The sequence below is a fragment of the Schistosoma mansoni genome (assembly GCF_000237925.1).
Source record: "Schistosoma mansoni, WGS project CABG00000000 data, chromosome 3 unplaced supercontig 0124, strain Puerto Rico, whole genome shotgun sequence".
NCBI lineage: Eukaryota > Metazoa > Platyhelminthes > Trematoda > Strigeidida > Schistosomatidae > Schistosoma > Schistosoma mansoni.
The window spans coordinates 115,396-128,961 of NW_017386010.1; the positions used below are offsets into that span (position 1 = coordinate 115,396).

General features: G+C 36.6%; 1 protein-coding gene across 2 annotated transcripts; it reads right to left on the reverse strand.

Annotated features, from left to right (window-relative positions):
- Positions 1–2,548: 2,548 nt before the first annotated feature.
- Positions 2,549–10,735, reverse strand: Smp_138180.1 (methyl-cpg binding protein, mbd, putative; the record flags this gene model as incomplete). Of its 2 annotated transcripts, XM_018791252.1 has the most annotated exons (7): positions 2,549–2,806; positions 8,203–8,298; positions 9,351–9,517; positions 9,934–10,027; positions 10,075–10,220; positions 10,259–10,455; positions 10,518–10,735. In XM_018791252.1, the coding sequence occupies 7 exons, from the start codon at positions 10,733–10,735 to the stop codon at positions 2,780–2,782; spliced, it is 945 nt and encodes a 314-aa protein (XP_018645533.1). In that variant the 3' UTR covers positions 2,549–2,779. The 2 variants fall into 2 exon arrangements, with proteins under 2 accessions (XP_018645533.1, XP_018645534.1); XM_018791254.1 differs by lacking the exons at positions 2,549–2,806; positions 8,203–8,298; positions 9,351–9,517 and adding an exon at positions 9,761–9,889.
- Positions 10,736–13,566: the final 2,831 nt, after the last annotated feature.

Genomic DNA, 13,566 nt, shown 5'->3' on the forward strand with positions numbered 1-13,566 from the left:
CCACCTCCCCCAATACCATCAAATCACGGAAAATCCGCATCTGGTTCTTCGAATGGATCATTATCATTGATATCATCCAAATCATCCTCACCGACGTTTGGATCATCAATGAACACTTCAAAATCACACAATCAAAGACAAGTAAAACATAAACATGATAAAAATAGATTAATACATGAAGATAATCATCATGTCGCACTGAGTACATTGAATCGGAATGAATCGAAATCATCTGACCGATTATTGTACACAGAACACACGATGAAAAATAATAGTATCGCCCTGCCAATCACAGATATACATAACAATAATAATTATGACTACAATCCATATATTACAGATGTTTAATGTTAAAATTTACAAATGAAATTGTATATGTTGATTTTGATTAAGCCTGACTGATGCATTTCTATCGTCATTTTTTATCAGTTAAGTTAAACTCACATGTTCGGTTGAATTTCCGATAAGAAATTGAATGGCGCTTCAAAGGGTTGTTAATGTTTTCTATTCTAAATGATTATCTGGTTGACCTCTGTCTATTTTTTACTGTGTATTTATCGAATGTTATTACTGTTCTTCGCCTCCCACAACATCGAATTGTCTTATTTCTCTCAGGAGTATGCATTAATGTTTTTGTTATTAAAAGATAACTGAAATATTAATCTCATGTTGTTTTAAAAAATTTACCTGCTATTTTGCGAATCAGAGTAAAATGGTGTGTACCAGCGCTAGAGTTATTTCAAATAACCGACCATGATCTTAGGAACCATAACTAGTTTAGTGAATCGTTCTTAATTCCATCGTGCTAACGTATATATATATATATATGCCTTCCTATCTAAGGAAAGCATATGACGGCATACAACTTATTGGTCGTTGAACTTTAACTAATTGGATCCTATCAATTACGTTACAATGTAGGAAGTATAGCGTGAACTATGTTGATATGTTGAAGGTAGTGAACAAGAAATCTTGGACATAAGTTTGGTGCTACTCGCAACACATCAGGGACATGTATGTGTAGTTTACAGGGAACTAGTGTTCTGTGACGGTTCCGATCCCACGCCATTCAGCTTCCATCGTCATTAAAAGACTGGACATACATGACATCTGTCATTGCTTAGGCACCAATCCACGTAAATGTATCCGCCCAACAGGTCAATAGCAGCATAAATAGCTTAACGGCAACGTCTTAAGCTGGGGAGTTCGGTGACATGGGACTGCACCCACCAGTGAGCAATAAGTCCTTCGAGACTACAAGTACACCTTGCAGACGAGTGAAAAATAGCACGAAACCTGGGCCCGCGATTGTCTGTCAACCACATCCAATCAATTAGCAAATGACTACCTTATTCATAACTATCTCAATAGAGGGTAATTTATCAGTGTGCTAATTTTCAGACGGGTTAGACACCATTCAGGCGTTTAATCATCCGAATAGCATATCTTTAACCAGAGGGGTAGCTATATACGTATCAGGAAAGGTGGAAGATTATTCGCACCATACATACATCTGCTTTAATCAGTGATCACCTCGGTCAGTTATGCATTGCACATTAGATGTATACAGTTAACATACAACTACCAAACTCTTTGTTTTAGGAAACAATGACACATAATAAAACACTTCATTAACACAGGCTCTCAAAAAAGACACAAGCCCCGATCCAGATAAATGAAATCAGTTACCTATCAAATCAACTCCACATGTAGAAGGCTAGTGAAATCAGCCAAGACAAAAGTGAATTATTCACAATACTACTTAATAATCATTGGTTACTCGAGAGACATTCACTTGCTGATAATAAATATATGCTACGCTGTGTTCGGTAGGTTCAGTCTAATTTGAAGTAATATACCTCAAATATGTTCAAAAAAAAACCAATGATCTTAGGCTAAGTTAATTGTTCTTATTTCACCTCAATGAATCTCATCACATTTAAGAAACTTTCTGATTTGTGATAGTAATATAAGGGATGTGTAATAAATTGGATGGGATAGTTTACGTATCCATGAGTGTTTAGTGCATCTGATCATCAGTATTCAATATGTGTGCAATCACTATCATTTTTCCGTTTATTTAATGAGCACCAAGCAGTTCATGGGACCATCATTTTAAAAATTACGCGTAAAATTGATTTGTCCGTGTATTGATTACTATTGTTTTTGGAGTAACGTAAAATATTTTTAGGAGAATAAAAGTTTTATTGAAAAGTTCAATCTGGATAATGTATGATTGTCACTTTGTTGATATATATATAAAAGATCCAACCTCGTATTAATAATACACCCTAGATCCTATTTTAAAACTAAATATAATCATGGCAAATGGAACGGCGGTTTAATAGTTAAGGTGTTCAGCCATGAAGCCGTTAGCTTAAATCCCATTATGGCTATTTTAGTTTAGGCAAACAATTGGTGGCATCACTAAAATGTGATTCCAAGTTAAGTACAGCGATTTTATAACCGGTAAAACATGAACTAACCATTATATTGTTGACCAAAATAGAGCGATAATATAAGAATAGTAATTGGAAAAACGATGTATTAAAAGTACCAAAGACTATTCTTTATGCACATGCACACATAGAACATACATTTATTATTTTTTTGTACAAAAGGCTTAAAACGAAAATAGAACCCTGACAAGAAAAACATAACAATACTGAAATGAACAGTACTATAACCGTTTATACAATCGGGTAATAACAAAGAGAGGTATTAATAATAACAAAAAAAAAACAACTGTTTGCTAACTGATAAACAGACACAAATATGTTCATCCTTCTCGTTCAGTTTCATATCGCTGAAATAATGAAACAGAAAAACGTATAACGAAATCATCAAATTTAGGAATTCGAAATAGACCGGCCAATAATCCTAAAACTTTGACATCTTAGTTACATAACCTATGTTAAACGTTCCACTAAAATGGAAAAAAAATCCAGTTTTTCAGTTTTATCGTTCACATTGGCACTACTTTGATAATCACTGAAAGCCATGAACCATTATATAGCTGTTTCGTCCAAGAACGCGAATCCTCAGCAGTGAGAATCAGTAAGCTCACTAGAGATTGCACCCAAGGACTTCAGGTATCACAAAGAGCACTTAAGCTCTAGACCACTGAGTTGGCGTTTACATTTCCAACTCCTATCAATTAGTGGTTTAGTATGGCCACTTTCCAGTGCCATTATTATTGGGGCATAACTGCCTCACGCTCAACAGGACTGAATCCTATTGGTCACAGGCTCTCACTAGAAATCAGTGAAACGACCTCTAGAAACTAGTGAATAATAATAATAATAATAATAATAATAATAAGAAGAAGAAGAAGAAGAAGAAAAGTGAACATACAGGGTACGTTCAAAATAAATGGGAAATTTAAGTTATGTGTGGTGAGATGTCAGGGAGAAATAAAAATCAGTTATATATAACATGTTCATCTACGACCGTGAACGGGGTTAAACACAAGACCAACAATACTTGTAACGAGCGCCATACTAGATACAGTTGAAAAACTATTCATGTAGACTAAAGTGTGCACAAACACCAAATAAACACTACATACTAATACAGTATAAATTATTTTCATACAAGTGTTGTAAAGATCATAAGTGTAGTCGACATTTTATGGTAATTACTCTTCTAGAGAATATATTTATAGGGGAAACTATATTCATTCAACTAAAGACCTCTATGCGCAACCAGGTATCAAAGAGACAGCAACATAACTATGAGTTTGAATAGAGTGTTTCATTAAAAACAATCGATGTTTTAGTACGATTAAGATTACCACACATATACTGTACAACTACAATATACTCTCCATACTACACAAATTTCTATGCCAGAAAAGTCTGGAAGGACGAATATAATTTTTACTAATGGAATTAAGTCCCTTAGTTTCTTCTGTTTGAAAAGTTCATTCCTTACTGATCATTAGGCAATAGCCATATAGACATCAAGCTGTCTCAAGATCATATCTTATAAATGAGGAAACTGTGGATGAGCTATTGTAAGTGATTTATTCACCTAGCGATGTAGATTTACATGGTTTTATCGATTTTCCAAAGCTTATTACTAGTTTTTTTTATCTTGATTTTTCTTTTAAAATATAACTAAATAACGTCATGATTATCAGTGCAAATTTACTAATGTTAACAGGTTGTTTTCTGAATCTTTCTTATAGCCAGAAATATACTACTTACAAAATCTTCATGAATAAGTTAAATCAGGATTTAGGGAGAAGACAACCACATGTGAACATCGCCTATTTTAAAATTCTTCTACCTCATTAACTCGCCTATTATTATTATTTAGTCAACCACTAACAAAATTACTCCTCTGTAAGTTTACTATAAACGCAGTAGATTGATACAAAAACTGATCGATTTACATGTTATGCAAAATTTGCATAGCACTAGGTGAACATTTGATGTCTTTAACGTAATTACTTCTACTCTATAGCAAAAAAATAAAACTATAATACTACAATGATAGCCATGAGCGACCGATCAAAATTAAGATAGTCGAGGCTGAATATAGGTGAGAATCTAAAGTACAACTGAGGATAACTTATTGCTGGAAATCGCGATTTTGACTATATTCCAAATTTTTAAGAAAATGGATTTTTTGTGTGGAATAAATTGCTGGGATCCTGGATGTTGGGGTACTGTGATTTCTAGCTTAGTTTATCGATAACTAACTCTAATAAGTTCAGTAACCATGTTAAGCATTTTAATCCTTGGTGATTTTATTGTTTATTTTGCATTTTACAACTCTTTCACAAACGCCCACAAAATGCCGTGGTGCGGCTGAGGGTGAGGAGAGCTCGCTCTCCTTGAAAGTTTTTCTAAAACCACGTACACCATTCAAACTGAATTCCTTCAACGTTCGCACACTAAAGCAGATCGGACAACAGATAGGGTTGGCTATAGATTTAGAAAGCCACAACATCGATATCTGTTGTCTATCTGAGACTCGTATTCAACAATCTAATGAAGTAATGAAAATTCCCACTCCATCTGTCACTACAAAAAGTTTGTTTCACATACGTTTTTCCAGGGACCCTGTGACATTTTCGTCTGGTCTTGCTGGTGTTGTACTGAGCGCTAGATCTGAGGCAGTACTAATCGATTTGATCCTTATTAACAGTTGGTTATGTGTTGTCAGATTAGAAAGTGATGTGTGGGTAAGAATGATAATGATTGGTTGTCTGTTTAGTCAGACATGTAGATAGTCTGACAGGTGTCAGATGAGTTATATATTCCCCTATCCTTATTATTTATTATTATTGATTAATTGTTCATTCTTGTTGGATTGTCGGGTTTTGGTATGGAAATATATTTACGTTCTAGTCAGGCTAATCACGTGTTCTTGATCTGGGCTGTGTTGAAGTCCTGTAGAGTAGACACTGGGATGGAATCTAGTGTAGATATTCTTCTGAGGTAAATTAACGTCTCATCCGTATTAAAAGTAGAACTGACCGTTATAACAGAAAGTTCCATCAAACTGAGAACAAATAGGTGTGAGAAGCAATGTCTTTTCATCTCTGCCTATGCCGCAACAGGTTGCAGCCCTGATGCAACCAAGAATGAGTTTTACCACCAGTTAAGTGTCATTTTACAGAAAGTGAGTTCGACACCTATTGTAGTGCCAGCCGGAGACTTGGATGTCTAGGTTGGCCGTCTAGGCACAAAGAGTTGTTTGGGTGGTTAATGGAGATTTGCTGGCCGCAGGTTAGATAACAGTGACGACTGTCAACTGCAACTTTGTGCGGACTACAACCTGTTCCTGACTAGCACTAACTGTCGGCACAGTCATTACCGATGTGCTACTAGGTGTCCTCGCTCTGCATTCCAAGCATGGACTCGTACTGACCATATCGCGATCAGCTACCGCTGGCATGGTTGTGTACAAAACTGTCAGTTTTTTTTATAGAGAACCTATCTATCTGGACTCTGATCATGCCTTTGTTTGAGCTAATCTTACCTTAAATTACAGTGGCCAATAAAATTATCATCCAAAACTGATCGATATCAGAAAATTGACTGTTGCTTGTGTTGCGACTAAACATCAAACCGAGTTAGGTTGAAGATGAGCTACCAACCCACCAAAAAGTTTGCAAGGAACTCCAACTCCTGAAGCGCCACGAATTACTAGACCAAGATGACTTACCTCCGGCCCTTTTTAAAGATGGTGGCGATCTTCTGGTTAAGAAACTGTCTGGCAGTTAGTGTTTTAACATCATGGAATGAGTCCATAGTTGTCTCTATCTTTAAAAAAATTCCACGTCGTTTCTGCAACAACTATCGGAGGATAAGTCTACTTCCGATCGGGTCCAAATTGCTGGCTCCATCATACTTCATAAATTGTTCAAAACCTGAGAAAGATTGACTCACAAGGAGCAAGCTGGTTTTCGATCTGGTCGAGGATGTATTGATCATATTATCAACCTCCACCAAATGTTAGAACACCGTCATACTTATCACAGATCAACAATCGTAGTGTGTCTTGATACCAGGGCTGCCTTCGATTCGTTGGACAGGACTGTCCTCTAGGATTGTCTGTTGAAGAAAGGTGTGCCTAAGAAGTTTATCAACATCTTAAAGGCCCTATATACAAACACCTCAGGTAAAGTGAGAGCATAAAACCACCTCTCTCCATTGTTCCATTCAAGCAGTGGGGTTAGATAGGGTTGCCCAGTCTCACCATTACCCTTAAACTTTGCCATCGGTAACACTCTGGAAACAGCTTAGATGGATGTAAGTAATGACGGTGTGGGGTCTGTTGCCTGGAGAAACACTTCTCGACCTTGAGTATGTGAATGATATTTACTTACTGTGCGATAATACCCAAGGCATGCAATCCGAGCTTAACTAGTTGCCAATCAGTGTCCGTAGGTACGGTATGTGCTTAGCACCCTCGAAGTGCAAAGTACTTCTGCAAGACTGGCAGGATTCTAATCCTGTACTCGCCCTGGGTGATGAACAGATTGAAGTAGTCGAGAAGTTTGCGTATCTAGGGAGCTGCATAACTGCTGGTGGTGGCGTGAGTGATGAGATCGAATCATGTATAGTGAAAACCAGAGTGGCTTATGCCAATCTGGGTCATCTTTGGCGCCTTCGTGATGTTAGTCTGGCTGTAAAAGGTCGGATCTACAACGCGTCGGTGAGAGCAGTTTTGCTCTATGCTTGTGAAACATGGCCTCTCCGGCTTGAGGATGTTAGACGACTCTCTGTGTTTTATCATCGTTGCCTCCGAAGTGTTGCTGGCATCCAGTGGCAATACCATGTTAGTAATGCAGAGGTTTGGTGCTGTGTGTTAGAGCGCAGCGACGATAGTCCAATTAGTATCACTATCTTGAAACACCAACTTCGGTGGCTTGGACACGTCCTACAAATGCCGTCCCAGGGAATTCCATGTCGTGCATTATTTGCTGATGTTGGGATTGGTTGGAAAAAGCGGAGAGGTGGTCTGTGTGTGACATGGTGTCGTGGTATGAAAGAAAACTGCAAAGTACTGCGTTCTGTTCATCCTTCACGACTCCCTGGTTGTGGACCGAGAGATGGGATAACACCGGGGCTAGAGACACGATCAGACATAGCTCAGAATATAAGCCAGTGGCGATCCTGCTGTAAATTTGTTCATAAAAATGAGCATAACTTCTTTAACTGAAAGAATTCTTTCTGGTTGTAAATTCCTAACTGAACTGTTTTACCATTATTATTATTATTATTATTATTATTATTTCACTCTCATACACTAATTTCTGTTCATTGATGTTCTTATTTTTTATTATACACACTTTACATTCTTTATCTCTTCATAACATTGTTATTGTGTGGCGCATATGTATTTAGTGTCCGCTTTTACCAATGTTTATGTGTTCAAATCAATAAGTAAATAAATTCACAAAAAACGCACCTTGATCGGTTATTCACTGATTGACTGATCTTAAAGTCGCTCTTAAAATAGCTTCAGGTCGTCGATATAGTACAGTTTTACCACAAAAAGAACAATTCTTAACAATTTCAAATGATCTGAGCATCATACAAAAGTATTTTTGTTATTCATGTGATAGAAAATGAGTCATTCTTTTATTATGAAGAAAACAACTGAAAAGTAATTTTCTCAGTTCTGACTGCTTTATTCCTATAATTTTACTTGTTTTTTCATTGAACAAAGTAAAAGCACACTTACCGGATGTAATTTTTTTCTTGCAATTTCTAGTTTTTTTCGCAGTTCTTTGACACGAGCTTCTTGTCGACGTATATCGTCATCGGTTACAATAAATGTCTAGTGAAGGATTTTTTTAGAAAAGAAGACAACCAGATTATTCGGAAGATCAGACTCACAAGATTGCTTATAAGTAGTATGCAATCTTGTGATGATAAAGACTAGTTCCGAAACAATGTTTATTTAGGTGAGAAATGCATCTCAAACATGCTACCATTAGCGAAATATCGTCACATACTTTACAGATTTCAAACTTTAAAATTGAGTCATTAAATGAGACTAATATAGAGAAAGACAAACAAGCTAAAAGATGTGAGTTATTATTTTAGCTGGTTGTTATTGCATTCGGATATCTGTCGTTGAGAGGAAATAATTCGCACTTAATGGAGAAAAACAGACCATTTGACAGCGAGGAACGTGAATTTTTTTTAGGTGAAAGATGAATATTTGGATGTTCAAACCAAAGGAGGTGGAGCGGGACTCAAACTCGTAACTTATAAGGTGGCTGAAAGTTCAACACGCATTACAAGCACAAAGCCAGTTCTTCACATGTGACGGGGAGCTCTGGTTGTCATATTTTATAGCTACCAAGTAAAACATAAAAGGAAAACAACAGTAATCTTATGCCACATGACTAGTCAGTTGGCTATGGCAAAGATTATCTATCTCCATGCTTTAGATAAACAGGAAAAATATCCAAACCCATAAATCTTGGATTGACCAGTATGTGTGTTTAGACTGGTGAATTGCACAGCTCCGCCGGTCAGTTATAGTCAATGTAATGACATCTGACAAGAATATTTATCAGCTCAAGTTATCGATTTTAAGGTCCCTATAAAGAACTAGACCTGGACAACTAGTGAAAACAGTGAGGCACTGGGCACTTATTTTGTCCTGGTATTGGACTCCTTAGCAGTGGACATTCACGACCCTATCGGAAGTGTAACCCATGACCTTTACAGTCATAGTGAATGCTTAGACTTTAAACTGCCAAGTTAGAATTTACTAGTTTACTTATTGAACTTCAGTCAGTTCAAGTCATTGTAGTTAACGAAATAAATTGGTCGAGATAGATAACAACAAAAAGATAGCATAATTATTACAAAACATACTTTAATCATTGGTTGTAAATGATTAATAACAACACAAGGATTTTTCTCAATAGCTGAAGGTTGTTGCTCTTGACCAATAATCGGAGAAATCTTAGAGGATGATGATGATAACGCATGAATTAAACTATGGACTAACTGAGCAGGTTGATAACCTGGTACTCCAGCACCTAGCATAAGAGGGAAAGAGAAGAGTAATTTATATAAATATATTCCAAAGTAAATATTTACTGTTATATATTCAAACCTTTGTATATTGCTTGCTTGAATAGATCATTTGAATATGAAGGCTGATTATAACTAGTAAGCCCCCCACTGATCAGAACAATTTCTCTTGACCCATAACGCAACCGAACTTGGACAATGATCAAAATCCTTATACCTATCGGTACACGAGCTCCTTCTACTTCAAGTGGTCAATGAGGAGGCAAAGATAACGACTAGAATTACCTTTCATTATGATATTACCCTTATTATCCTCATAACTAAGAAACTCACAGGATTATACATCACAGTTACATCATCAAAATGAACCACAAATACTAAATAACAATCTATACACAAGTGAGTCATATGTGATACTTACTCTGTATTCCTTTAGGCAAAGAAATGGGTTTGAAAGATTCGCCAGTATCCGGATCAATAGCCACATGATCAGCTAACCGTTTTTCCCAAAATAACTAAAGTTCATTTTGTGGTAAAGTCAATTATTTTTTTCAATGTTTACCTGATGAGGAGTTTCTTGATTGGTATTCTTTACATCTGTTCGTTTACACTCAGGATGAGAACGTACAATAACCGGTTTAATGTCATTTGTTATTGGGAATGGACACCTTCTCATTGGTAAACTGCACTGATTATCTACACGCGGAACTTAAGATTATAAGTAAAGTTTAACAAAACATTTATACCTTTAGCTGTTGGTGACGATGCTGATGACGTGTCTGCAGTTGGTTCTTCCAGCCTTTTCGACTTATTGGCATTATTATTAATGTTGTTGTTACTCACCGCAAATTTACCCATTCTCCAATCAAACAGACCAATATCATATTTATCACCTAAAATTGTTTGCATTTCTTGTTTATTTCGTACAATTTGATTTTGAGGACTGCCAAACAATATGGGGAGGGAAGAGAAATTATTGAGATTAGCTAGTAATACATAGACTACCTAATATAATAAACATCTGATTTCCCAGTGCCTAATCCATTAGGTCGCATACATTCTTCACGTCTCCAACCTGTTGGCAAAGACGACGGCCAAACCTGTTGTTGGTGGTGGTGTGGTTGTTGGCCAGACATTGAATTCTGAGGCTGTTTACCGTAATTTGCATATGAACTACGTTTTGTTTGATGATTATTTGATTGATTTACAGACTGGTTCTGCATCACTTACACAATTCTGCAAAATAAAAAATTTCAAAGGATGAAGTAGGAAATAATCAAAAATCAGGAGAAAAAATGTCTGAAGTCTAGTCAGTCAGTTACAACGTAGAACTTCGTACGTACGTACATCTAACCAATGTATTTGGTTATTTTTAAAGGAAAATAGTAGCGAAAAAGATGAGTTGGAGAGTATGACAATAGTAAAGTTTTTTTTACAGACAACCACTGTCTGTAGCGATACTACTTTTGAACAACAGAAAGTTAGAAAAGGTATTCGTAAGAATACTATACCTCAATTAATACACAGACTTCCGTTGGCGATAAGGTTCTAAAAGTACGAAGCTAACGCACATAAAACTATGTACAAAATAGCTGTAACTGGCCCCAAGCAGCTGTTCCTTGGGGTTACAGTTTTTCCCCTGGGTCACTAAGACCACTACTAGCCAAGTCTCCTTACTAGGTACCTTAAGACGTATCATTTCACGATGTAGGGAACCTGGAAGTGACAATCGCCCTCACACCTTTAACAGCACTCAAGGCTACAACGACTATAAGAGTAACTGGATATTCTTAACAATAAATATCACGAGAAACACTTCTTAAGTAAGGAAACACCACTGACCTGTTTTAAATAAGACAAACAAGTGGTTTGTCCAAGCCGAGAATCTAGCATCCTTAATAATCAATAAATCGAACATCCAAAAGATAACTCGACCATAATTAACGAGTCTGGACAGATCGTGCAACATGATCCGAGCAATTAAAGGTTAGTTCTTTGTGCGCTTTAATGTATTAATAACATCCTCCTACATAGGTAGGTATTTCCATTTTCAAAAAGTCGATTGAGACGTCGAATACAGACCAGTTAGTCCCCGAGATACTGACACAACCATTAGTAAGAATGTTCGTAAAAACAAGTTAAACTGATAAATCTCTAATATTCTTTTAAAAGAAGTCGGTAGCCGATTATGTCTGGTGATTTTAAACTCTAAATAGGTGTAATGTACCCTAAACATTCCTCATGTGTCCTACTCAGTGTGAGGGTTCGTTTCCGAATTCCTACACATACCTTGGACTACTGAATAATTACACCGGTTTTGTAAGTCAATTAGTTTCATATTTACCAATTGATAGCGCTTATTTCCACGACTTGATAGTGGCCACGCTGACTGACAAATAAATAACTGTAACAGGTGAAATCACTGTTCAGATGGTTATGTGGTAATGGAATATGTGGATTCTTTAGGTTATTTAGTAAGTCCTCAATATTACACTCATCCCACTAAAGGTTGAGACCATCACTTATGACATGTATACTATAGTATCAGGCGTGACAATTCGTTTTACCTTATAATAATATACTGACTATGACAACCTAAAATAATCTCTTCGGAACGGGCAGGAAGCAGAACATTCCTGGTGTCGGATTTTGGAATGAGGGTGGTTAACTAAAGAGCTATTAGGCACTACAGATAGATACAATTGAAGGCAATACTTTAAATCTCATAGACCATGTGAATTTAGACTTCGATAGGCTTGTTTGGCCAAATGAGTGAAAATTTGTAAGTGGTCGAGAAACTGACCACAATGCTATAGGTCGATAGTCCAATAGGACATGTTTTCCCTCCATATATGTTTAACACTTGAAGCACAATACCAACAAAAAATTACAACGTTGTCCGTCCGATGTCTCTATCTGATGAATCAACATTGGAGTTGAAGGACATCGTTGATTTACAAAATGGACAGTAGTTCATTCTTCAGTAATAAGGATAGGAGGCCTATCGACCTATATTAATCCCTAAAGTTTTTAAAACTGTGGAGATCCAATCTCTTTTAGAATATATATCCACAGGCGCTGAAATTACGTGTTCTGGTAGAGAATTCCAGTAATTTACAACTCGGTGAGAGAAACGAAACTCCAGACACAGACGATTCGATCTCACTTTTTGAACTTCCTTCGAATTTCCTTTCAAGTGAACTAGTTTTTAACCCAATCTTACTATTTTAGGGAACTTTGGGTACATTCTGCGGTTTTCCCCAAAGTTGTAAAAAATATGGCGGTCTTCCCCAAAGTTTAAGATTTTGGGGAAAACCCCAGTGTTATGAGATTTAGGGGCGAAACCCAAGGCTCCATCAAAACTTTGAGGATAATCCCCAGGCCTTGGAGAATCTTTTGGCTTTTGAGCTATTCCCTCAAAGTTTTCTATTGCGGTTCCCCAAAATCTACCCAAAAGCAATAAGGGTAGCTGCGCAGACAATCATAATATCTATTAAATATTGAGTTGCCAATATCAGAAACGTGTTTAACATTATTATAAGCCAATCATCTGTATATGCCCTCAAGAATGGTGAGTAATCAGAAAATTACACAATTGCTCATTAATGAGCATAAAAATAAACTATGTCCATTGTAGCACGTAATATTAGCATTTACTTGGAAGCAGGAGCGATCTGAAACAACAACGCAACATTCCGGACCGGTAAATGTCTCTGAAGTAAGAACGCGGTGTACTGACAATAGATACATTTTTAAAGATTGAAGGATGCGGTTCGGGTACAAAAAAAGAAAACTTATTACAAAATATTTTTAGCCATCGTTCAACAAGTTCATCTCACGTGGGGCTTGTTTGTCTTCTTCCAGTCCGATTACTCTTTGCCGCCCTGCAATAAAAAAGAGACGTTGGTAACGCAAGACGTAATATTTTTAACGCTACACCTTGTCGATTTAAAATTCCCACTGCTCTTAATTGTTAACTGTTCAGGTACATGGCTTTCCTCTCAATGAATTTATATCGCATTATAAATTTTATGTTAATCCAGTAGATGTATCT